Source organism: Cornus florida, unplaced genomic scaffold, assembly GCF_030987335.1.
Source record: "Cornus florida cultivar Cherokee Brave unplaced genomic scaffold, ASM3098733v1 CherokeeBrave_3.0.0_Hap2_Chr08, whole genome shotgun sequence".
NCBI classification, from domain to species: domain Eukaryota; kingdom Viridiplantae; phylum Streptophyta; class Magnoliopsida; order Cornales; family Cornaceae; genus Cornus; species Cornus florida.
This window is the reverse complement of record NW_026775578.1, coordinates 52,267,041-52,291,421: the sequence shown is the minus strand read 5'-3', so window position 1 is coordinate 52,291,421 and position 24,381 is coordinate 52,267,041. Positions and strand designations below refer to the sequence as shown.

The following is a 24,381-nucleotide window of genomic DNA, read 5'->3' as shown; positions in this document are numbered from 1 at the left end:
GTATTCAAGCATGCGAGTGCTAATAACTTCTATCTGGACAATGTAAGTAGTCACAATCCCATATAAAATCTTAACATTAATGGTAATTTCACGCTTATCATCCCAGTAAAATTGACAAAAATTTCATAGAATCTAAGTAGGGAAGTATAATGAATTTTAACCTGAAGTAAAAATATTGTTCGAGCACTTAATTACAAAATGTTTGGATGTAAAGAATCCTTGTCCGTGCTAATAGTAGCCATATGAGTGCACAAGGAGGGAACAAACAACCGCTTCCAAAGGGACTCAAGCGCATAATCATAACAACGCCATATATAGAAAGAATAAACTCTAATCCCTCGTTTGAATAATCATACGTTGTAGAAGGGAAAGAGGTAGAAAGAACATAGGAGGAAAATAAGAGAGAGTATTTTTCTAAGGAGAAAGTGGAGTGGGAAATGGTCAAATATGAGAGAAGGAAGAATAGATTTGAAAGTTCAAAAAAAAAAAAAAAAAACATGTTGTTTGGTTGCAATTTTTTGAAAATTCAGTTAATTTTTTTTTTTAAAAAAAAAACAAAATTAGAAAAGAAAAATTATTACTTTTTAAATTTTTTGAAAATAATTTTTTGTTTTATGAGTATTCTATAATTATTTTTAAAAATTGAACAAAATAGTTTCTAGTTTTTTTTATTTTTTTGCCATGCTTTTATTTATGTAAAAATAACAAGTTTTGAAAAGTTGTGTTGTCATTTTTGTCAAAAACAAAATAGTTTAGTAACCAATATGGCAATATCTACTGTTGAATTTTAAAAAAGAGAAAACAGAAAATATGTTTGGTAATTTTTTCTGAAAAGAAAAAATTGACGCTTTTATTTACTATTATAGTATAATTGAAAATTAATAATAAAAAGTAATATTTTTAATTTTGCTATTCGAGTATAATTAAATATTTTTTTAATTTTATTTATTACTTGAGTATAATTGAAAAATAATAAAATAATATTTTATTTATTATTTGAGTAGAATTGAAAATTTTTAAAATAACATTTTTTATTTTATTATTCGAGAATAATAAAATAATATTTTTAATTTTACTATTCGAACATAATTAAATATTTTTTTAATTTTATTTATTACTTGAGTATAATTGTAAAATAATAAAATTATATTTTATTAATATTCGAGTATAATTGAAAATTAATAAAATAATAAAATAACATTTTTAATTTTATTTCCGTATAATTAAAAAATAATATTTTATTTACTATTCAAGTATTATTGAAAAAATAATATTTTTTAATAATAAAAATTAATAAAATAATAAATAACAGTATTTAAAAATCAAAACAGAAATTCAAAACTTCATTTTGGAGTTGTATGCGTCACAGGTGGAAAAAGTTTTGAAATGTGAAAAGTCAAAATAGGGTTACCAAACCAATTTTATTACCCTTAAAAAAACAAAAATTTGAAAATGAGAACAGAAAATCAAACGTTAATAAAGGAAGGAAAAGGTTTTCCTTTCTTTTCCCTTCTCCTCCCTTACATAACATTCCCGTAAGTTCCCCCGCCTAGGAGGGAGTTAAAAACGCAGAACAAATGAGAATAGAACCATAGCCCTCCATTTGGGGGAAATTCAAGAAATATCTGACGCCATGGACGACGTTGATCGTTTGTTTGAGTGCTTCAAATGTGGCGTTTCTCCTCCACGTATTTATCTCTTTCTCACATTCACAATACACATACATACATTTTATATACATATATACGTAGTTCTTCATTCTTTTCTCCACTTGGGTTTTCTACTCTTAAAATTCTAGATTAGGGTTTTGATCTGTAAATTTTTCCTAAAATTGCATTTTTCCGTAGCTTATTAATTACTTAGTCATGTACATCGTTGATGTTGTTGCATTTTCACTTATATTCATCGATGATTATGTCCAATGTTGATGATACTTGAAAATTGAGGGAAATAATTTGAACACACACATACACAGTAGTAGTTTGTTTATTATGTATTTACTTTAAAATGCAAGGTCAACTGGGCCAAACCCCTTTGTGGATTTGTCAAGTCCCTGTCAGTACCTACAATGCTATCTTTGAGATGGAACTATGAAGCTGAATGGTGGCAGATGTTCCAAATTTAGGGATTCCAAGTATTAGATTTAGCCGCCAAATTTTTGAACTCATTGGTTTGCTCCCAACTGAATTTAAATGTTATATGTGTTGTTGCTTGTCAAACTTTGTTTCTGGTCTGTCTGCTTATCATATTTTACTTCTTGCTACTCATCTTTACATTGATGTGAGGCCGTGCTTAGTTTTTCAATTCTTTTAATAAATTCCGAGTGATATTTAGTGCGGCAAATGAGGTGAGAATCTACAAGAAGCCCCCAAATTAGCATTTTCTTAAACTTGTTCCACTTGACTAGGATTATGTATGTTGTCAATACTGAATTGTGTTGGTCAAGTGATCGATAACTAAAAGAAAATGTTTCATTACGATAGGTGTTTTTGAGGCATTCATACCCAGCTAAATAAGTTAAAACTTGACCTCTTGTGTCTAAATTTTAGTTTCTTCAGGTATGCATCAACTGTGTAACAGTGATTTTTTATTTTTTATTTTTCCCTTTTCCAAAACATAACTTTTTGGTGACGTTTGTGCAAGGAATGAAATGAAAATATGCTTTTTCTCTATACTTCTTCACAACACAGTGAAATAAATTAGTTGCTCGTTTTATGGTTTTATGTTTTTATATAGATGTTGCACTTCATGTTGTTTATTTGATTTCATAAAAATAAATTATTGTGTTGTATTTCAGAATCTGCCTTGCGAGAAAGAAAAGTAACCACAAAGAAGTTAAAGAAAGCGAGTTCAACTCAAGAAGATTATTTGAATTCTGGCAGTCCAGCTTCAACTTCAGCGGGAAAAAACCAGCAAAATGCAGCAGATGTGCAGCACTTTATGCAAAAAGTATATAACACATTTCTTTTGTTTTATGCTTATTTATTTCTGTGCGCCCTGTCAGTTATTTTGTCTCTTTGACTTGTTGGTTACACATGCAGTGCCTTATTATTAGACTACCACAAATCTTAATTGTACTTCTTAGTTCTTACCATTTTTCTTTCAGTTTGATTTGACAACAGCGGAAGTGAACAATATTAGTCGTGGGAAGCAGATTTCTCCAGTTGTATTTTATGGTTCTCCACACGGTGTCCCTCCAAAAAGACCATCTCGTTTATTGCGATTATTACATGAGATACACATTGATTTCACTGAACAAAATAAATTAAGGTAATATGAGATTTTGTGCTATAACTTCAATCATTTTTTATGCCTCCATTCACTAGTTGGTTAAATGTGGTTTTATTTCTTCCTAGAAAGGAAGTATGGGCTACATTCCCAAGGCAAGACGAGGCAATGAAGTTTGTAAAAGAGCATACACATGCTCGTCTTTTTAGTTACCAGGATCATATGAATGGACAAAGAAGGTTCCTTGCTTCAACATATAAGGAGTTTTGGCGAAGGTTGCCTTGTTTTTTGTTTCAAAATTATTTATGCCTAATAAATAGTATTTGATGGGCATTCTTCTAAATTATTTGTTTATGCTGTGTTATAAATATTAGGTACAAGAACATGAATTCTAAATTCCGCCGCCATTACGAAGTGATTCAGGAGGTACTTCTGTAGTTTTTATCAATCAGTTGGCACAAACAACCATTCATATGTACATGTACGGGAAATGAGGAATATGTATTCTGACTGGACTTGTTTTGTTTCTGCTAGAGCCTGTACTTAAGCACTTCATATTCTGTTTCCTGTTCTTCTTTATGCTTTTCAAAGAATTATGATTGCCACCAGACTATTAGAAGCTAAATTAATGTATCAGGCAACACATTATGCTGTTGATTTCTCCACTTATCAAAGTTAACTTCTGGTAGGCAATGACTAGGCATACCAGCTTGATGGAAAGTAATATCTTTGGACAATGGTATTATTGCTGGACCCTATACCTATTTGATCAGGTAAGGACCAAAACCCTAGGCTCTGATTGAGTGTATGTGTAAGGTCTGTGATATAGACCTCGAGGGGGTGAACAAGTCTTTTTACCTGTCTTAACTAATATGAACTACTTATTGAATTTTAACTAGCTTATTGAAAATTCAAATTTAAATTGACAAAATATATTTATTATCAATCAATCATCATGCTCAACTCATTCAACCATTAGTAATTAAAAATAAAGTAAGGTAAGCACAATGAACACGGAGTTTTATACTTACCGGAAAAAATAACAGTTTTACGTGAAAAACTCCCAACGGGAAAAACCACATGACCTAGTCTAGTCAGATTAAAATCAGTACAAGAAGAGATTACTAGGTTAACAGTTCAAACCCCATAATCCTTAGCGACCTCTTAATACGACTGATCCACCAAACTCACCTATGATCCTAGATTGACTATAACCCCATATCTACAGTCAATATAGGAGTCCCTTGTAGTTTAAGAAGTAGTCATTTTAGAAATATTCTTTTAAAGAGTTTCCAAAAATATGATTCTGCACAGGTTGATCTAGTGACTCGCATTTGTCAATTGATTGAGATTTCAATTGACATGTACTTTCCAAGGTTTGATTGATTGAGCTTTCGATCGAGCTATTCTGGACTTACAATATAAATTTTCAGGGGAATATCTCGATAGATTGAGGTATTGATCGAGCTATATATATATGTGTGTGTGTGTGTGTGTGTGTGTAAAAATTAGGATAAAAACCTTAATTTTGAAAAACATGTACAAAAAAATAGATTGATCCTTTTTAAACATCAAATCTAGGTCGTAAATGATCTCTAAGTCTTATTTTACCTTTAACCTAATATGTAATTTAAATCTTGAGATATTTACAGCATATTCTTTGTTGATCTACATCTCCATCATCTTTTGTGTTTGTAGACAAACGACTCACGACATTGACACACATTATGACCCAAGTTTTCAGTAGGATTTTGCGAACACTACTCATAAACCTAACAGTCTCTAAATGTGAAACTGAATTTTGAGTCATCAGATCACATAGGAAAATATAAAAACTTTAGAAGTCACCAAAGCTGCAGTTTATAATGTTTATTGGCCCTTACTATTTTTTCTTTTAATGTTCTGAACTCTTATTTATGTAAAACCATACTTACTATTCAGTTTTTATTTAGGCCACAACAGGCAAACATTTTTATTATATCCTCGTTCTTATAAAAGATTTTGTGGTTAGCTACTAAAGAAAGGAAAATGTTGTAATTCTCTGCATTGCCTTCTTGGTTATACTGTTTCACATTTGGGTAGAAATATGATGTTGTTCATGTGTTATTATGTGTTGTTGTCAGGGATTGCCATGTCACCTTTATTTCGACTTGGAGTTCAGTAAGAAAGACAATGCAGAAAAGAATGGAGATGAAATGGTTGATCTCTTGATATCAGTTATCTTTGAAGCCTTACTTGAGAAGTACTCTGTTGAAGGAAACCAGGAATGGATTGTAGAGCTTGATTCTTCTACTAAAGGTACAAGTTGTTACTTGCCATGTGATTAGCAATCTTTCTTTGATTCATTGTCTGCATAGTTTTCTGTGCAGATAAATGTTATGAAATTTTTAGTACAGTCACCTAAAAAATTGTATTGAATGAGTAGGTAAGCTTATTGTTTTTACCCTTGCCTAACTTAGTCCTTAAAGTTAAACTTTTCCTATGCTAGGTTCCATTTTGACTCCAAATTTTACTACCAGTCATTTGAATCTCACTCTCAACCATCTTATCGATCTACATTTAAACTCACTAGGTACATGCTTTAGACCCTATGGTGTTCTAAAGATTGTTCGTTGCTTTCAGTAGCCCCACACTTGCATAAGACCAGTCGTTAGAAATTTTTGAAGGCATTTTCCTCTCTAGCTTAGCCATATTTCAACTTTTTGCTGGGCTGGCCTCAATTTTTACTCGCTCATTATTTATAGATTCAAAGAGGGGGCCTTGAGACTTTTTAGATTGCTAGTAAACTCATCGTCGCTTAGATTACTTTCAATTTTTTATACTCAAATCAACATAGCTTTTGTCGTTCCCAGCTAGTGATACATTGTACAAGATTTATAACCATTAAGCAAATGCCCAGGCTCTTTTGGGCCAGTGAATCTCAAGTCCAAGGGCTGAGTGGCAGGGCAAGTCCAATGGGGTTATGTTATAGGACTAAATGAGTTTAATACAATGGAAGCTTACCCAGACGGATATGAAAGAGAAATTTCTTGGATATCATTACTAGTAGTTTGATGACTGTTTCTCTTGAATACAAGTGTTGTGTTTTATCGAGCTTGGTCTTTTGATTTTTTCCGTTAATAATTCTTGCTTGCAGAAAAATTTTCTCGTCATTTAGTCATCCACATACCAAAGAGTGCTTTCAAGGACAACTCACATGCTGGTGCATTTGTTGCTGAGGTATGTATTAGTAAGAGGCATAATTGCTATTAACATCAGAAAAAAATTATAAATGCTCATATTCAATTTCAAACTGAAGATATTGATAAAATCTGCTAATAGTTATTTGTGTTTAATTTAATGATTATAGATTTTCAATTGTGATTTTAACCTTGTCAATTAATTCTGTCCTCCATGCATTACGGTTATATAATGATTATATATATTTTGCAAATTCTACATCATCCACACCTTCTTTTGGCTGCCTATAAGAAAATTCGCTATTCTGTTCCTAAGATCTTTTATCATCTCTCCTGTGGAAATATCAATTGTGGTTACTGTTTAATGACATCTATCAGATATGCTCAAGGATTATTAGTGCGAGGGAAAGGGATGGAAAGTATGAAGAATTGTTTATTTCAAAAGACTCATGCTCTGGTGACATCCCTTGCCAGCTTTTTGTGGATACTGCAGTCTATTCTAGAAATCGATGTTTTCGCTTACCTCTATCATCAAAAGCAGGGAAGAATTCTTTTCTTGTACCGACAGAGCGTTTTAAATGTAAGGGCATGGTATGGCACTCCTTTCTATGTAACATTCATAATTAAATTTTGCATGGATTTTAAATTTTTAAGTCAATCAACGTTGGCAGTGTCTTTAGATGGATAATTTTTTAGTAATTTTCCTTCAATATTATAACTAATGTATGCTAATAATTTACAGAGCGAGGAAGGCGTATTCATGGAATCCTTGATCTGCAATATGGATGTTGACTGTGAGAAGCTTCTAATATGCAAAATGGATATTGATTGTGTTAAGGCCCTTCACTTTGACACAGAGGTACTTTTGGGTCTCCGGTTAAAATTTTCTTATTTTGTGATCCTTTTTTTTCTCTTTAACCTGTCTATTGATGTCAAATGTATGGTACTCGTAAGACATTATTGTTTACTTTGAAGAATATTGTATTTGTTGCATTGAAGCGCTGATTTATTCAACAATTGAAATTCTTCTTCTGCAGATAAACAGCAATTTCCATGTACAATCTGCTGCTTCTCAAGAATTTGCATTGAACACTTGCATAAATGATGTTTCGAGAACTTATTTGATGGGAAAATCACCATTCCCAGCTTTGGACATGTTCATAGAATCTGTCGCTTCTATCGGAAATGTATCAGGTTGTACCTTGTTCAGTGAAACATATTTTGCCTTGCAAACATGAAAATATAAAAAATAAAAAAGTCTTGTTTCTCTGTCATATTTTACACATTGAGTACCTAATTTGGCTTCTATCTTGCTATTACTCATTTACTTTAGCTATAACAGTGTGCTTGTTAGGCAGTGCTGTCTGGCAAACTACATTTTTCTGGTAGACAATGAGTCATGGGTTTCTCAAGTTACCCAGCCAAGGAAACTATATTATCTGTTCTCTATAATCATGTTTAAGTTAAAAATAAGCTTCTTAAACACTTGTTTAAGCATGTTCCACTGAATTTTCTTACAAGGTCTAATAAACATTGTGCTTTTATAAATCTGGAAGACCCAAAATCAGCAGCCTTTCAAATCCTGTTGCTATGAGTTTGTGCATGGTCAAGAATGTAACCTCGATTGTTCTCTTTTCCTTTATGAGGGGAAGTGATTTATCTTCTTGTGTGTATCTTGAAGGGTTATCCTTTGGCTGTCTTTGACTATAAATTCCTGTTAACTTATTGTTTAAATGTGAAATGCGTCTCCTTATATATTTTTTATTTGTTGCAATTCTAGGAAAAATTCGAAGTTGGTATTGGTTCTCAGAGTATGCATTGATGGTCTACAGCATGTCAAGGAATAGATACTGTGAACGAATTGGTAGACAGCATAAGAGTAATCATGGTAAATTTATTTGTTTCACGATTCATATCCTGTGTGTTTTTTTAAGCCATAATCTGACTGAACTTATATTCAGTTTGTATTGTTATCCAGAATTTTACGAAGCAGTACATATGTGTTTCAATAGCATCTGATTTTTCTGTATACATATACATATAGTAGATATTTATTGGGGTTGGTTGTGTATATATATTTCATAATTAGGATTTAGGATTTATTTTGTCGTCTCATTATACCCAAAAAAGAAGAGTTTTATGCATCTTACTCTAGTACCTTTATGACCACCTTGTATATTGTTAATGGCCTTACAGTTGAAGGCTGGAAATTAGAATACATGACTTAATGGGCAATGTGTGTGAAAAACACTTGGTGAGAAATTAGCAAGGGTTGCTTAAAGTTCTAGATTCTATATTTCATTGATAGGGTGCTGATCTTGCTGGAGAAAAAATCTTCATTTCATTTGCTTAGGATCATTTCGTGGTGATATTTTCCATCTCTCAGGTGAAGAAGACCTGATGGTACTTCCTCACGTTCCAAAGTAGAAGGTCGAGGGTTCAAGTCCTCTTAGAGGCAAAGTGGGCTTGTGAGTGAGTTTCGTGCCAAGGTAAAAAAAGAGTAACACCTATAATACTGGGTTTTTGGCCCTCCACAAGTAGCACATGCCCGGTCATACTTTAGGCCCATATTCTGGATATGAGGTCCCAGAGAGATATTCCAGAGGAATATTGCTTGTATCTTTTGATTCCTACTCGAAACACTTGACTGCACTTGTTTTACACTTACATTATTATTTCGAAACGCTTTATATCTAAGATAATACTGGCTAATGTGCATTGTTTTTTTTTTTTTTCCTTCTTCTTCCCTTCTTCAGTGATGTATGTTGTTGACCTGCAAAGGGCTGTTTATTATCAGAAATGCTATGATCCTGATTGCAGAGGTGGAGAACAATTATATCTTGTTTTTAGCTTATTGATTGTAGGACAATTTAACACTTAAGTGATCAATTGCTGAGTTGATGAATGGTACAGGTTACCGATCCCCATTGCGTCCAATTCCAGTGGATGCCGTTCCTGATTCTAGAATTTTCTTCAAGTCTGTGGGGCATAATGAAGGATCCATGGATAATACCCTTCAGTTTCAATCTGTCGAAAAAGGTCAGGAACATATACCACCTTACAGTAATGAAAGCATTATAGACAGCTGCAAGAAAGACGGGTGGTGGCTCGAAGCTATAAGTTATGCAGACAAAATTGAGAATATGCAAAAAACACTGGATCTCAGTGGCATGGTTTGTAACTTTTCTTTCCTCAATGTCTAGTTCTATTGTTGCCAGACTTCATTTCAATGCATATCTACATGCGAAATGACTAGTCCATGTAAATGTTTATCTGAAAATATTTTCATCAATATTTGTGTTATTACATTAAGTTCTTTTTTCTCTCCCCTGAGGTTAAAGCTTACTTTCATGTCATTTACTTATTTTAAATAGTGTAGTTTCGTTTAGATATTCTTGAGCTCTGTCCTTAGACATAAAAACTTGAGGTTCGCTCAAAATTGTGCCTATCCTTCCAACACTCGTCTTTCTGTTCTAACTTAATTCTTCCTCTGTTACTGGAACAGGATGAAATACATGACTATGATGAGGAAGACTGGTGGTTGGCGGTTGAAAGGACTACATCCCAGGCCGAATTAGCATACCAGGGAGATGCTTAACTATTGCAATGGTCAGTTGAAAAATAAGTGCAATTTAATAGCTGTTACATTAATGCCAAAACAGTAAGCAATTAGAGATAATAAAGATGTCGAGTATGTCGGAGTTACCTGCTGTCGAGTATTATCAGATAAGGGGTCCATGGAAATAAAATAAATAAATAAATAATGCTCCTTATACAGGCTTCGATTCATGTATCATAACCTCTATTGATATGTTTCATGGGACTGAAAACTCTTGTAGAGTTCAGTTCCGTTATGGATCTGCAGATCCCTATTGTAACCGACTTGTAGATTAACTTGGTGAGGTTTGTAAATATGTTTGGACTTTGGATCACTTCCCCACTTCAAACAATATTTGTTAGCACAAGCTATACACTTGACAGATTGACTATTCAGTCAAGTAGAATTGCTTACTTTTATGAAACAACATGCAGGATACCATATGCTTTTCTGCATTTTTATGTCTGATATTCTATAATTGCAGAAATTGTACCTTCGTGAGGATTGTTTTAACTTTTCTACCAGGTTGTGATAAGGAGGCTATTACTCGGTGCTGGTTTGTCTATGGTGGTTCATGACTATTCTCCGGTGACATTGAGTTTTTAATCTTATTCTAGTGTAAAATTTGTCCATCTAAACTTTTACCTTTCAGCAAAAATGTCCTATATCCGAATAAGCAGTGAGGTAAATTTGATATGATTGCAACTGAGGCAAAGAAAAATTGGTCAATCATTATCCAATATATAATGAAGTGAAGAAAGTTTACAAAGGTATTTGAAGGATGAGAAGGTGAAGTTGGCCCGAATTGTGAGGGGCAATATCTTCCAATGGCGGTGCATTTAGGAGTCTTCCCGTTTTTCAGAATCTGAAACCGAGGAGAGTAATTGAGTATTATGTATGCAAAATATGGAGCGAGAAGGAAGAGACCACTGGTCATGTGCGTTTTGATTATCCAGTTGCAGTAACAGTATGGAAGATGAGTCCTCATCTAAGGTTGGAATGGGGTGCTCCTGGTGACTCTTGGATTCAACGATGGGTCTTTCTCGTGAACTGATGGGAGAGGGCTGAAGATTTGTTGAGCTTTAACTTGTTTTATTTGTTGGCAGATTGGGAAAATGAGGAATGAATGCGTCTTCTGTGGAGACGAGTGTTACATGATTCTCGTGATGTTTCAGAAAGAACAGTGTTTTATTACCAAGAAGATGGTCGGCACAGGAGTGAGCAGGTGAAACAATGCTCATCTTCTTCTCCAAAGCAGAAGGATCCACTGGTTGGTTGTCTCGAGTTAAATGTTGATGCATCAAGCTTTTGTTGAAGTGGCAAAATTTAAAAGTAGATATTGAAGGAGACTGCTATTGTAACAAGGGTCATTTTGTCCCACATCGGAATCGGATGGGAAAGAGATTGGGTATAAATGGGTGAGTATGCAGCTTTATCTAACAGTTCGAGCTTTTGGGTAAATGTGTAAGCGCCCACCCTCTACAGTTTGTATCAGAGCCAAATCCAGTCTTTGATCCGGTGTCACGCTCAGAGCCAAACCCAGTCCTTGATCCGGTGCCACGCCAAGCGTCCGGGTGAGTCCACCCGGGTAGGCAGGGTGGTCCAACCGCAACGAGGGCGTTGCGAGTTTGGGTGGGGGAGAATGTAACAAGGGTTATTTTGTCCCACATCGGAATCGGATGGGAAAGAGATTGGGTATAAATTGGTAGGTATGTAGCCTTACCTAACAGTTTGAGCTTTTGGGTAAATGGGTAAGCGCCCACCCGTTACAGCTATCCAGTTGTGGCGCTCACCCGTTACAGCTATCCAGTTGTGAAGCTCACGGTGTTATATAGATTATGTGAAGGAGTTGCTGGCTTTTACACGAATTGGTTGTAGCTCAACGCGAGCAAGTAGTATGCACTAGCAATTAAAAGTTCTATTTGGCTAGATTGGCTTTGCAATGTGTTGCTTATAGAATGTATCTCATAGTATTTATTTTTTTTATTTTTTATTTATCAATAATATTGTTTGCTATTGAAAGGAAAATAAAGGGCAAGTTTTTTTGCCCACCCGAGCTCAAACCCCTTCCTCTTTTTATTTATTTATTTTAAGTTTCGGTTTTTTTTTTTTTTTAAATTTCAGCTTCCTTATATTTAAATCTTAATCTATTGATATTTTAAATAATTAATTCTCTTAAGAGTAAGAGAGTTTGTTTTGCAATGTTTACAAAATAAAATTGGCTCCATGTTCAAACTATAATTTCAAGTCTCTGAATACTGAAGGATCAGTGTGGGCTCCGACTTGACCCGGCTCCGGAGTCAAGTCACACCCATGCACGGAAGTCAGTCAAACCTTTCAGATTTCCACATGCATTTTTCCATTTCTCCTCAGGCTTTCGAGCACTCACCAATGGCAACCAGAGAAGACCCATCAGCCCACACAACACCCAATAACGCCGCCGCCATGACACCACCAATATTCATCGACACACCCACTCTCCGCTCACTCCTCTCCTACAAAACCCTAATCCACCACCTCCAAACGTCTCTCCCCTCCGCCTCATCCACCATCCAATCCCCAATCCGCCAATCCCACCAAACAAGCCCTTCCTCCTCTCTCCTCCTCATGCCCTCCTGGTCTCTCTCCTCTTCCCTCCCTTACATCGGCGTCAAACTCGTCACACACCACCCCCACAACTCCACCCTCAACCTCCCCGCCGTCCACGCCACCTACGCCCTCTTCAACTCCCTCACCGGCCAACCCCTAGCCTCCATGGACGGCACAGAACTGACCCTCCATCGAACCTCCTGCGTCTCCGCCCTAGCATCAATGTACTTGGCCCGTCCCGAATCACAAACCCTCCTCATGATCGGTGCTGGCTCATTAGCCCCACATCTAATCCGGGCCCATCTCACAGCAATACCCACTATCAAGAAAGTGATCATCTGGAATCGAACGCTCGACAAGGCTAGAAAATTGGCCCAAACCATGTCTAGTGATGATCAATTGAAAGGTTTGTGTTTCGAGAGTAATGGGTGTTTGGAGGAGGTGGTGGGCGCGGCGGATATAGTGAGCTGCGCCACCAATTCGGAGACGCCCCTGGTGAACGGAGCTGATTTGAAGGCGGGGACGCATTTGGATTTGGTTGGGTCGTTTCAGCATTCGATGAGGGAGTGTGATGACGAGGCGATTAGGAGGGGGAGAGTGTTTGTTGATAACGCGGCGGCGATGGAGGAGGCCGGCGAGCTGGTGGGGGCGTTTGAGAGGGGTGTGATTTCGAGGGAGGAGATTGGGGGGTGTTTGGTGGAATTGATCAGGGGAGAGAAGGTTGGGAGGAGGGAGGATTCGGAGATCACTGTGTTTAAATCTGTTGGTTCTGCCGTGGTTGATGTTGTTAGTGCTCAATTGGTGTATGAGACTTACATGAAGAATGATCAGTCTCATTAATCAGCTAATCTATTGCTGTTGGCAAGTTGTCCATGTTCTGCTTATATTGGAACTTTGTGGAGTAGAATAATTATCAGATTCTGAGAATTTTGTAGAAATATTGATCAAACTTTTTGTTATGAACGAAATCATGTATGATTTTGTGTTGATGTTCTCGTGTTGTAGAATAATGATCAGAATCATGGCCTTTTTTTTGCATATATGCCTTTATGACATCATCAATTTGACATATTATATCATGTTATATGTATATGTATACATCGTCCAATGGAGGGTGAAATTTTTGAACCAATGGAATAATCATGCAAGGTGAAGATGTTCCATCCTAGCTATTGTTTGATAAATATAACTATGCCTGGTGAAGAAAAATCCTTGTTGAAATGTAACGGACTTAGACGATTATAGATGTAAAAATCTCCTTATCATGGTTTACCTATTCGTTGTAAACTCGCCGAAAAGATTAAGAAATCTCTTCCTCGCGTGTACTTTTTTAATATTAAAAATAAATTGAAAAAGAAAAAAATAATAACCAACTTTTTAAAGTTAAGTCAAATTGATACATCAACTGTAAGGAGGAAAGTTCCTTAGTCAAATTGTTATCAACTGCGCGGAGGAAATTCCTCCTTACAGATAAAGATGTAAGTATTATTCATATATACATTAGATGCACAATGCTACAATTTGGGAAAGACATTGCATGTACAAGGGTCACTCTTTTCATTAGGGTGGATGAAATTCCATCTGTTCCTTAGTCATAGTTTGGTATCAATTTTTTTCCTTAATAATGTCAGATTCTTAGTCAAATAGTTCAATCCACCTCAGAAGAGGTGCCAATATATACCTCCCAACCAACCAGACTAGCATAAACACATGGGATCATGGTCTGTAGTTTGAGTCAAAGGTTAACAAAAGAAAGGGCAAAGCAATGGACTTTCATTATGGTTATTTTGAATTGAACAAATACATAAGCCGGAACTGAACCAAAAAAAAAAAACTGCTTTATCGAGCTCTCAGCCTACAGAACATACAGAATTATAAACAACAATTTGGTACTCAACATCATCACAATTCTGTTTGTTGAGCTTCCTTCTTTTTTTCCGGTCTGTGTTGGATCCTTGGGAACAATATATCATTCAATTGTTTCTCCGCACTATACACTGAAGAGGCCTGCAAATAAAACAGTTCAGAAGGAAGAAGAAAATTATCATCTATAGGTCATTCTTATGCTTGGGCATCTAACATTCAATTGTTTCTAACACTGAAAAAAGAACCCAAAAATAAATAAAAAATGACCAGAAAAAAATAAATAAATAAGAAAGGATACTTTTGCTTTTAATTTTTTTGTGGCTTTTGTTAACATTGCATACAAATAGTTCCCCCTAGTTTGTTGGCATCTAATGTTTCCTTCCTATCATACTTTTATTTAACAGTCTGTATGCTAATGCAGATTTCATGTTGGTTGCATTGCAGTTTTGTGTCTGCCACCTCTAAAATCACAAACTTATTATCAATTCTAGACGGTAAAAGGTGTGCGGAACATGCATGCAGAATTATATGACAAATTTGGAAGTTTTTAAGGAAACATGAGGTGAGGGATAAACTAATACCCGCTTTTTAAATGCAAACCTCAACGTCTGAACTTGTGTTCCAGAGCAAACTCTCAAGTCAAAACCCAGGGTATCTATACCAATGAGTGTCGCGTCCTGTCATAAATTACCATAAAGGTTAGACATATGGGCATATGGCATATCAATTTCTATCAAAGAAGCTCACTCAAACATTTGGCAATCAAAATAAAGTTTTTAGTGTTGTATGAACTTTCCTTGAGTTCATGTAATTCCACAATTATTATAATATCAAAGAACTAATATCTCTTTCTGAACACGAAATTTCAAAAGTTGCATTTACAATGTCTCAAATTATTTTGCACAAAATTAGAGTATAAAAAAGAGATGAGTGTTGAAAAAGTTCAACAACGGTTCACTTCTCCCGGTGGTAAATCGTCATCACCATGGAGCTGTGACATCTTTCCAAATCCTATCAACTGCCAAATAAAAAATAATAATAATAAAAAAAGAAAAAAAGAAAGACAGCTTGACCATATATATATATATATACACACAGGAGGTGTTAATTTCCAAATAACAGTAGCAAAACCTAACTTTTTTCATTATCTGCATTTGATAAGAATGTGAGACCATTTTAATACGTTAAGAGTACGAGCAACGACTTGGACCTAGATGCCGATGAATAGGTAGATAATATTGTGAACTTGACTAACTTTTTGAATTTATGTTAATTTTTATTTGAAATTCAGTTGCTTTGTTGCGACGATTGATTTTTGAATTATGGTTTATATCTGTAGATTTCAATTTTTCATAAATCACAATTATGCATATATAGAAAGGGGTCAAGTGTAGAAAACACCCCTAAAGTATGGTTACAGTGCATATCACACCCCACACGTGTAAAAAACACTCCTAAAGTTTCAATTTGGTGCAAATAGGTCCCTCTGACAAATTTAAACCCTAAGTTGACTAAATTACCCTTACTGAAACATTTTGTAAAATGTATAAAAATAAATTATTTTGTAAAATGACCGAAAAGGACACTATTAGAAGATGCCCCTCTCATGCAAAAAACACCCCTAAAGTTTCAATCTGGTGCAAATAGGTCCCCTGACAAATTTAAACCCTAAGTTTACTAAATTACCCTTACTGAACCATTTTATAAAATATATAAAAATAATTCATTTTATAAAATGACCGAAAATGACACTATTGGAGGGGCGCCGACAATGGACAAGTAAAGATAAAAATATAAAATAAAAATAAAAGTATAAAAGAAAAGTAAAGATAAAAATAGAAAATAGAAAATAGAAAACAAAAATAAAGTGTAAACTAAAGAAAACAAAATTTTTCCAAACTCCGAAAACCAGTGCACACTGATATTGGGATTTTTTTTCTTTTTTTTTTTAAATAGTGCTGGTACGAAAAAAATTAAAATAAAGAAAAAAAAAATTTAGTAGAAAAGAGTAAATTGGAATTTCAAAAAATTCAAATCCTTGTTCTACAAATTCTTAAAGTTTTAAAAAAAAATGTTAAGAGATATATATAGAGAAAAAAGTTTCAAAAAAAATATGTATATAAGGTAATGTGCACATAACACTCCTATACTATGAAATAAGATTAGCAGCATATATACCCCCTTGGGCATTTTCGGAAGAGTAAGAGGGCAAAACGGGTATTACAACACTAATTTATGTCACAGGGGGTATTTTTGCACAATGTGAAAAGATTAGGGGTGTTTTTTGCTTAATTTTTCAAATAGGGGGTAAAAGTGCTACGCGGAATATACTTTAGAGGTGTTTTCTGTATTTATCCCATATAGAAAGTAAAGTAGAGAAGAGCGCACACGATACGTGGAAAACTCAAATAAAAAAAAACCACAGGACCTAATCCAGCATGGCACAATCCCCTATACGAGTAAGATATTACAACTATGTTAATGGTTCCCTCACCCTAGAACCCCTAGTTACCTCTTGGAATTAACTGATGCCAAACTTTCCCAAACAGTCTCCAAGCCATCCGCCCGCTCGTTAACAAACTTTGTTCCTCATGAATCCGCTTCTCCAGTGATTATTCGCGCTTTCTGCTTTGACAATTGATCGGTTGAATTGCATCAGATTGTTGAATTCCTCCTTAATGAACACTCAATTTCATATATTGTTTTCTAAGGACACCCTAAACTGAGTCAATTGGGAATTCTCCTTCTCTCTCAAGGATTCTCTCTCTCTCTCTCTCTCTCAAGATGATTAGAGACTTCAAAACCATACCTAGATTGACTATAACCCATATTTATAGCTAATATAGGCAACCCAACATTTAAGTAGGTAGAGTCCATGAAAAATTTCATTTTGGGAGAGTTTCCAAAATAAAAAACCATTGGGTTTGATTGATCAACCTTTCAATCAAACTCCACTTGACTGACAATCCATCAACGCTTAGATCGAGACATACTGGTTCTCAAAAATAAATAAATGAATAACAATTGCAAAATCTCGTTGGTCGACCATTCAATTGATGGGTATAGGGAGACGTTAGATTGATCAAGCATTGAATCATTAAACACTGTTATCCAGTTTAAAAAAATAATTTTGAAAAATGTGTAAAACGATAACTTTGAAATGCCGTTTTTCAAAAACAAATTTGAAATAACTTTACGAGTCTTACCAAGATCAATCTAGGTCAATTTAGGTCCTTCTAAGGTCAATTTAACTTTGGCCTAGATTCGTGATTGAGGATGCATCTCTCCTGCCTTGTTCTTTGCAATTTTGTGTCTGCCTTGTCTTCAATGAATGTAAACCAACTCAAGACACTTTGACACATTACAAGACACGTTTTGAGTAGGAATTTGCCAACACATTACACATATATCTAACAACATCAATAACTTGGCTACAATTACATATCATTTAAAAATTTTAATTGACAAGCTCAAGCATGTTACCTCCACTTGAATACCCTTGCATCTCCAACAGATTGATTTGAGGGCCTGCATGGTCTTTTCTCCACCAGCTTTAAGACGAGATATAATTTTGGCAGCTGAATGCGCAATAGCATCAGGCCGAGCTTTCCCAAAATCTTCTACCTCAACCAGAGTCTGAGAAGAAGTTGAACAAAGAACATTTTTATTTTCCTTTGTTGGTCAGAAAAGGTAATTGACACCTACACCCACCCAACCCCTGTGGGTGCCTTCATCACTGAGCAAAACAAATAAAACGAGAATCTTATTGCAGAAAAGTAAAGTTTTTCTTTTCTTTCTTTCTTTTCTTTTTTTTTTTTTCCTAGGCAGAGAAACAAGAAATGGTATAAAATGAGGTAATAAGCATCTATTCTAAAACACAATCAATCGATATATAAAATATATGGGCAAAATTGCTAGAGTGCAATAGGGTATGGATTCAGTATTTATTTCACATCTCCACATATTCTCAGTTGTTTAAAGGTATATTTCTCAGGCCAACTGGTTGATATAGAATATACTAAAGAATGCTCATGACAGAAGGTGCAAATTTATTATCTGAAGCATCATGTAAATGATGCTGCATGAAACTTCACTCGATTAATTTGCTAGACAGGTGGACCGTTACATTCAACAGTAGCAGAGTGCATAGATGTTACACTTGAATGTCCAAGATAGGCTATAAGAAAGCATATTTCAATTACGGCACAAAGAATCTCTACTTGGTTTCTGAGATTTCTGAATAGCATCTGTGCTTTTGTCATTGAGCCAGAATGTCCAAGGCTCTTATGAATATTCATAATAACAAAATGTGCCAAGGTCCAAAAGAAGCTGACAAGTGGTCTATCTATCTAAGATGCCCCAATGAACCTCAAGATGTACCTGATGTCCATGCGCAGAAATCAACTGAATCTTAATCATCTCTAGCTTGTAGAATGAAGTTCCACTTTGCAGGCTTTCGTCCTTCTCTGAATCCTCTGCCCGATTTGCGCTATTTTCAGATGGCCCTAGCTCATGTATTTGGCCATTAATAATGCCAAAGTATTCCACTTTGTCTTGTACAATTTCCCCAACCTGAGTTGTGTCACAATCACTAGACTGTTGATCAGATATATGTTTCTGGATGACAGAGTCTTCTTCAATAAAGGCAGGTCTTAAAACGCCTTGAATAGCAAGACCAGCAGGAGGCTGGTCCATAAAATCTATTGGATCGTCTGACACAACCTGTGATTGAACAAGTTCACCCAATAAATAGAATAGTAGAAAGAAAACTGGCACAAAGAAGAAATGAGTATCAAAAAGAATGGTGAGATTTGTACATTACTTGTGTAATGGTAAACAGCTGGAACTCAATAATCCCTTTAAGAATTTATTTTTTACGCCATCATAGTATGAAAATAACACTTTCTTTTTACTCCATCATAGTAAAAAAATAATACTAAGGACAGTTACCTCAGCCACCTTTTTGGCAAAATACATTGGATGAGAAGCACGCATGGTCTCCAATTTTGCCCAGTCCCCAAGTGCTTCATCAGCTCCCTCATCATCAAGAATGGAAACCCAGTCCTATACGTAGGCATATAAATTAAAATGAGTAATGGCATTTAGTTTAAGTCTCAAACGAGAAAAGTACAAGAACTAAAACAAAAAGTTGCCACCGTTTCATAATTGTCATCCTCATCGCTTTCATTATCGTCGTCCTCATCATTGTCATTGTCAGAACCACTATCTTCATCGTCAATATCCTCTATACCAAAATCAATCCCTGATTGACCTAATAACTCCATCTCACTAATCATTTCTGAAGTATCCAGGCCTATTATGACTTGCTGCATGGTGTTGAAAACAAGTAAGCCTCCCAAACAGCTAAGGGATGTTCAGATGCACCTTGTTGTCTATTATAAATTACTAACAGGAAAAGTGTTTTTCATTGATTTTATAGTTTCCTAAATTATTTTTCGATAAGAAACAATAGATCAAAGATAAGCATGCCCATGATGTTGGTGCACAGGAAGGGGAGGTGGGTGTTGTGTTCATCAGGCAAGGAACTTGTATGTCTCAATACTTTCAGTGACAATCATTTGGCTAAGCAAAAATAAAACCAAAAAAAAAAAGTAGAATAAACCAAGTCTAATGCAAGTTTTTGAGAAACATAGGAAAAAGAATAGGAGTTCATATATATATATATATATATATATATATATATATTAATTATTAAATTAGGTCACTAACATTTATATATATAATCTAAACACAGTATTAGCATGTCATAATTTAGTAAAGATAGATCACAGAAGACATGTGGAGAGAAAGAGAGAGATGTGCAGAGAGATGGGGGGGGAGGGAGAGAGAGATTCACCAGTAAACTAATTCAATAAACAAATAATTAAGTTATTTAACAAAATGTAATTTGCTTTACAAGTATTTATGATACATGTGTTTACAAAGCATAAGAATCTAAGGCTTTGTTAAAATTAAAGGAATTGGAAGGTAAAGAAACAAAAATAAATGGAGGGATAACATAACTCATGTTTGGTTTTAAAATGGGGAAGGAAAATATGAAAAGGAGGGATAAAGAATTTATCTATATATATATATATATAGAAAAGTAGGGATAAAGAGAGATTGCTTAACCACTCTTAACACTGTTTTCACTATCCTCCTAAAAGTGTATAAATCGAAGGATTTTGGGGGAAAGGAGAAGGAACTTAGTGACTAGCCCTTATGGCCCTTTCTAAGCACATGATAAAACATCCATTTCCTTTCCTTTTCCTTCATAATCTTTCCAAAACAAAGTGAAGGATTACCAGTATGCTTTCCTTACTTTTCCTTCCGTAAATATACTTTTCCTTCCGTAAATATCCAAACACGATGAGGAGTTAGCACAACCCATCCCCATCTTTTCTTACATATTTAATGCTATAATTTCATGTCCCTTCTGTTTATCCAAAGAATAGTATACTATTGATGACAAATATCCTAGTATACACATCCCATGCATTTGAGCAAAAGATAGAAGCTATATCAGATGAGTGATGTAACAAAAATAGTCGCCTGAACAAATGTTCTGTGAAGAAAGTGCTTTCAGTTAAAATAAAAAAATAGAAACTAATTTAGCTCCAATTGTTCCCATGGTACGTTGACTTCCTAAAAGTTGCTCATGTTACTTATCAAAAAGAAAACATGTTGCTAATTTAATTCTAAGAACTGATTTTTATTTATTTACTTATTTATTTTGTTAGATAAAGAAATCCTCAATAACGTTAAATTCCTCTATTTGCCACTATCCTTCCCCAATTGATCTCGTGATTCTCACAAGTTTCAATTAGTTGAAAATAAAACAAACGCAACAAGAAGAAAGAGAGTCATCCATAGCTGTTTATATAAATATGGTTTAGTGGCAGAATAGAAGGTCCAACAAAATAATAAGACTATATGACAATGATAAAAGGCATTGCCTTGACTAGAGCTAAATAAGATAAAAGATTCATTTAAAAGAAACACAAGAAATAGGTTCCTCAAGTTGCATTTAAACTCAGTTTTGAGTTAAATGACAACCAAAACTTAAAATAATAAAAATGAAAAGGTCTTTATGCATCATCCACACCACCTTAAGATGAACACAGTTGTGTGAATGCTTATGTGCATACATTGGATAAGTGAGTTTGCTAGAAGTCCACATTCCATACCACATAATTATCCTCAGATGCTAAGGTTCGAAGAACGTCCTCGTCATTTTTCACCTGAAAGTATATATCTGAAAACAAACCAAAAGCAAAGAATACTTCAATAAAATAAACAAGGCTAAAGGTCATTAACCAGTGCTACTCCCGCCAATATAGGGTGTCGGGAGGCCGCCGACCACAAATGAAGACTAAACATAAGAGTGACTACATCAAACACCCAACTTACATCCATGTTCATCAGTTACAAAAGGCAAATCTGGCCAGAAAATGTTCTCATGAACTTCATCATCAATAAAACCTGAAAACATTAGCGTCGCTTTGCTGTTTACCTGACAGTGACATGCTAGAAGCAGCATTAGCTATGTGCAGATAGCCAGGCACACAATTGATAAAGAAATGTGGAGCTGAAGAGATGCCACTAATTATGATTAAGACAGCCAGGCAAACAATGTCCCTTTTATAAATTAATTCAGTAGGTGAACTCATTCCAAAAAAAATAACTACTTATACTCAACCCTTGTGTAATTATATCCTTTTTCCATTAACTTTCCCGGAAGAATCAATCAAATTAGATAATGTAAAATCCCCAAGATAGCAAGTAGCACTTTCTTTTTGTTTGATTTAAAAGAAACTCCTTCTAGAGGCCTTATGAAGTTATTCATCTTTTTTTTTTTTATTAATTTTATAATTAAGCAAATTCAAAAAAAGGCATTCAAAAGGGGAACGCGTCCCATCACTTTATGAATGTATTCATCTAGAATAATTTATCATATTTACCATCACTTTTGAGCTCATTTAGGACCTGTTTGGACGTCCATTGAATTCAAATGATTCTGTTTACCATTTATATGTCATCATAAAAAAGTATATCGTGAATGAAGCCATTAATAAAATTAAGGAACTTCAGTACAATTCTTCCGGTCATTTTTAAATTTTCTCAAAAGTGAAAATCAAAATTTTTAGGCATAACATTTGAGATCGGTAGCTATCCTTCTCAACGGGTGTCGCTCTTACGCTTCGAGCGCACTCTCGCTCTCACGCTCCACGCGGTCTGGCTCAAAATCTCACTATTTATGACTTAATTCTGCCGTTCTCACGCTCCTGCTCTCGAATTTGCTCTCGCTCTCGCTCCCGCTTTATGTGACTTAGGGCTACCGTTTCTCAAATGTCATTCAAGATGATAAAGTTTTCCCTTGGGATACTATGTAGGAAAGAAAAAGTAAAGGGTGTCAATTCAAAACCAAAGGGACATTCAAACAAGTGCTCATAAATGAGTTTATGACATTCATTTAAGACCAAAAGAATTCATTCTTCCTTAAACACACTTCACATGAATGCTTGATCCCTAAGAACTTCATAATAAAGGTTCAATTGACAAGTAGAATTCCTTTCTTAAAATCACTCTCAATTACTTAAAAATGTATAAATGGCAGCAATACCTCAATGATGGTCTTAGTAGTTTCTGCAGGGGTGAGTCTAGCCTCTTCACCCTCCACTGCTTCTGAATCCGAAATGTCCTCAAATGGATGGTACCGCGACGGCTTTGGCCCCAAAGACGAACCCGACTGCTCATCCGCAGATGCTCTAACCCTACTTTTGATCAAATTGATCTTTCTCGTGCAAGACCCATCATTTAATCTCGGAAACTTATTCCTGTCAATCAATTTTAACAAATATTGTAACTGATAATCCCATAAACAAGCTCAAACCCACAAAAACAGAACATTAATTTTCGTTGTTTGTTGAGAAAATGCATGAAAAATAAAAGGAAACTGAATTTAGAAATGGATTACAACATGAGATACAGGCAGGTTCTTTTGAGTTTTTTATTATTAATATTAGTATTTTCCTGGATTTTTCCTGGCAGCCAAACGAAAATGATGTTTGTTTGATGTAATTGAAATGAGGAGTAGTAAGTAGTGTGTACCAAGGGATGAAGAAGCTGGAGGAATGAGAGAGGCGGCGGCGGGAGGTGGGGTCGAATCCGCCGGCGGAGAATCGGACGGCGGAGGGCGGTTCGATCATCATCATTTTTGTGCGTTGGTTGCTGTGGAGATCTGTAAGTGCTAATGTTCTTTGTTTTGTTATTGCCAATGCGCCTATATTTTGTTATCCGATTGGGACTGGGGCGTAGTTGCTGAATTGTACTGGTATATGCTATTGGGGGTATTTATTCTCTGCGGTGACTCAACATTACATAGTCCCTACGTCTCGCCAAGTAAATGAGTGGACATAATAGATTGCAAGAAGCTAGGACTACAGCCCAAAATTGTAGTGGTATTACTGAGAGAACTTAAATGGTAAATTACACGGACCTTTTTATTGTTTGTCATAATTACAGATATCTTTTTTATATTTTAAAAAATTATTCAAATCTTTTCTAAAAATGAAACTAATCTACACAGACCTCCTTTCTGTTACTGTCAACCCAAGTCAATAACGGATTTTACTTATGTCATATACTAAATAAATTGAAATTCACATATTACCCTCCATCTATCTCCTCTCTCTCACACATATAAATGGTATTATAGTCCTTTACTATAATAATTTGAGGGATTTTTAATAAATTAGACAAATCTATTAGTGCATTTGATAGTCCGTCACCGAGAAGAGGTCTATGTAAGTAAATTTCATTTTTAAAGGAAATTTAAGTAATTTTCTAAACTACGTGAGATATCTCTGTAATTATAATAAATTATAGAAGAAGTATGTATAATTTACTCGAAACTTAATG

General features: G+C 34.9%; 3 protein-coding genes across 11 annotated transcripts; 2 read left to right on the top strand and 1 right to left on the bottom strand.

Annotated features, from left to right (window-relative positions):
• Window positions 1-1,532: 1,532 nt before the first annotated feature.
• LOC132271715 (uncharacterized) lies at window positions 1,533-12,077 on the top strand. 8 transcript variants are annotated; one of them, XM_059773170.1, is made up of 16 exons: window positions 1,721-2,170; window positions 2,798-2,949; window positions 3,107-3,270; window positions 3,357-3,503; window positions 3,603-3,654; window positions 3,918-4,001; window positions 5,352-5,526; window positions 6,365-6,447; window positions 6,786-6,998; window positions 7,150-7,266; window positions 7,445-7,601; window positions 8,188-8,295; window positions 9,164-9,229; window positions 9,321-9,580; window positions 9,913-10,016; window positions 10,531-12,077. In XM_059773170.1, exons 1-15 carry the CDS (start codon window positions 2,101-2,103, stop codon window positions 10,003-10,005), a joined length of 1,941 nt encoding a protein of 646 aa, XP_059629153.1. In that variant the 5' UTR covers window positions 1,721-2,100; the 3' UTR covers window positions 10,006-10,016; window positions 10,531-12,077. The 8 variants fall into 8 exon arrangements, with proteins under 8 accessions (XP_059629155.1, XP_059629159.1, XP_059629153.1 ...); XM_059773171.1 differs by having other exon boundaries at window positions 10,490-12,077; XM_059773174.1 differs by lacking the exon at window positions 10,531-12,077 and having other exon boundaries at window positions 6,786-6,864; window positions 6,949-6,998; window positions 9,913-10,483.
• Window positions 12,078-12,274: 197 nt separating this feature from the next.
• LOC132271717 (protein SAR DEFICIENT 4) lies at window positions 12,275-13,718 on the top strand. Its single transcript, XM_059773178.1, has one exon. It carries the CDS (start codon window positions 12,319-12,321, stop codon window positions 13,432-13,434), a length of 1,116 nt encoding a protein of 371 aa, XP_059629161.1. The 5' UTR covers window positions 12,275-12,318; the 3' UTR covers window positions 13,435-13,718.
• Window positions 13,719-14,348: 630 nt separating this feature from the next.
• On the bottom strand, window positions 14,349-23,788 carry LOC132271714 (uncharacterized protein At3g49140-like). Of its 2 annotated transcripts, XM_059773167.1 has the most exons (10): window positions 23,572-23,786; window positions 23,084-23,297; window positions 21,871-21,973; window positions 21,648-21,715; window positions 19,617-19,787; window positions 19,411-19,524; window positions 18,841-19,182; window positions 17,944-18,096; window positions 15,042-15,137; window positions 14,349-14,601 (listed from the first exon to the last, which is right to left on the bottom strand). In XM_059773167.1, exons 1-10 carry the CDS (start codon window positions 23,673-23,675, stop codon window positions 14,497-14,499), a joined length of 1,470 nt encoding a protein of 489 aa, XP_059629150.1. In that variant the 5' UTR covers window positions 23,676-23,786; the 3' UTR covers window positions 14,349-14,496. The 2 variants fall into 2 exon arrangements, with proteins under 2 accessions (XP_059629150.1, XP_059629151.1); XM_059773168.1 differs by lacking the exon at window positions 19,617-19,787 and having other exon boundaries at window positions 23,572-23,788.
• Window positions 23,789-24,381: the final 593 nt, after the last annotated feature.

What these genes read in the sequence shown, in the direction of transcription:
- LOC132271714 (XM_059773167.1), bottom strand. Translation starts at nt 23,675, where the DNA reads ATGATGATGATCGAACCGCCCTCCGCCGTCCGATTCTCCGCCGGCGGA. An exon ending in TTGCCAAAAAGGTGGCTGAG is followed by an intron (nt 19,183 to 19,410) that starts GTAACTGTCCTT and finishes GTTCAATCACAG; the next exon opens with GTTGTGTCAGACGATCCAAT. An exon ending in GGTTTGCATTTAAAAAGCGG is followed by an intron (nt 14,602 to 15,041) that starts GTATTAGTTTAT and finishes TTTTATTTGCAG; the next exon opens with GCCTCTTCAGTGTATAGTGC.
- LOC132271715 (XM_059773170.1), top strand. Translation starts at nt 2,101, where the DNA reads ATGGTGGCAGATGTTCCAAATTTAGGGATTCCAAGTATTAGATTTAGC. An exon ending in CCAAATTTTTGAACTCATTG is followed by an intron (nt 2,171 to 2,797) that starts GTTTGCTCCCAA and finishes GTTGTATTTCAG; the next exon opens with AATCTGCCTTGCGAGAAAGA. An exon ending in CTGGTGCATTTGTTGCTGAG is followed by an intron (nt 6,448 to 6,785) that starts GTATGTATTAGT and finishes GACATCTATCAG; the next exon opens with ATATGCTCAAGGATTATTAG.
- LOC132271717 (XM_059773178.1), top strand. Translation starts at nt 12,319, where the DNA reads ATGCACGGAAGTCAGTCAAACCTTTCAGATTTCCACATGCATTTTTCC.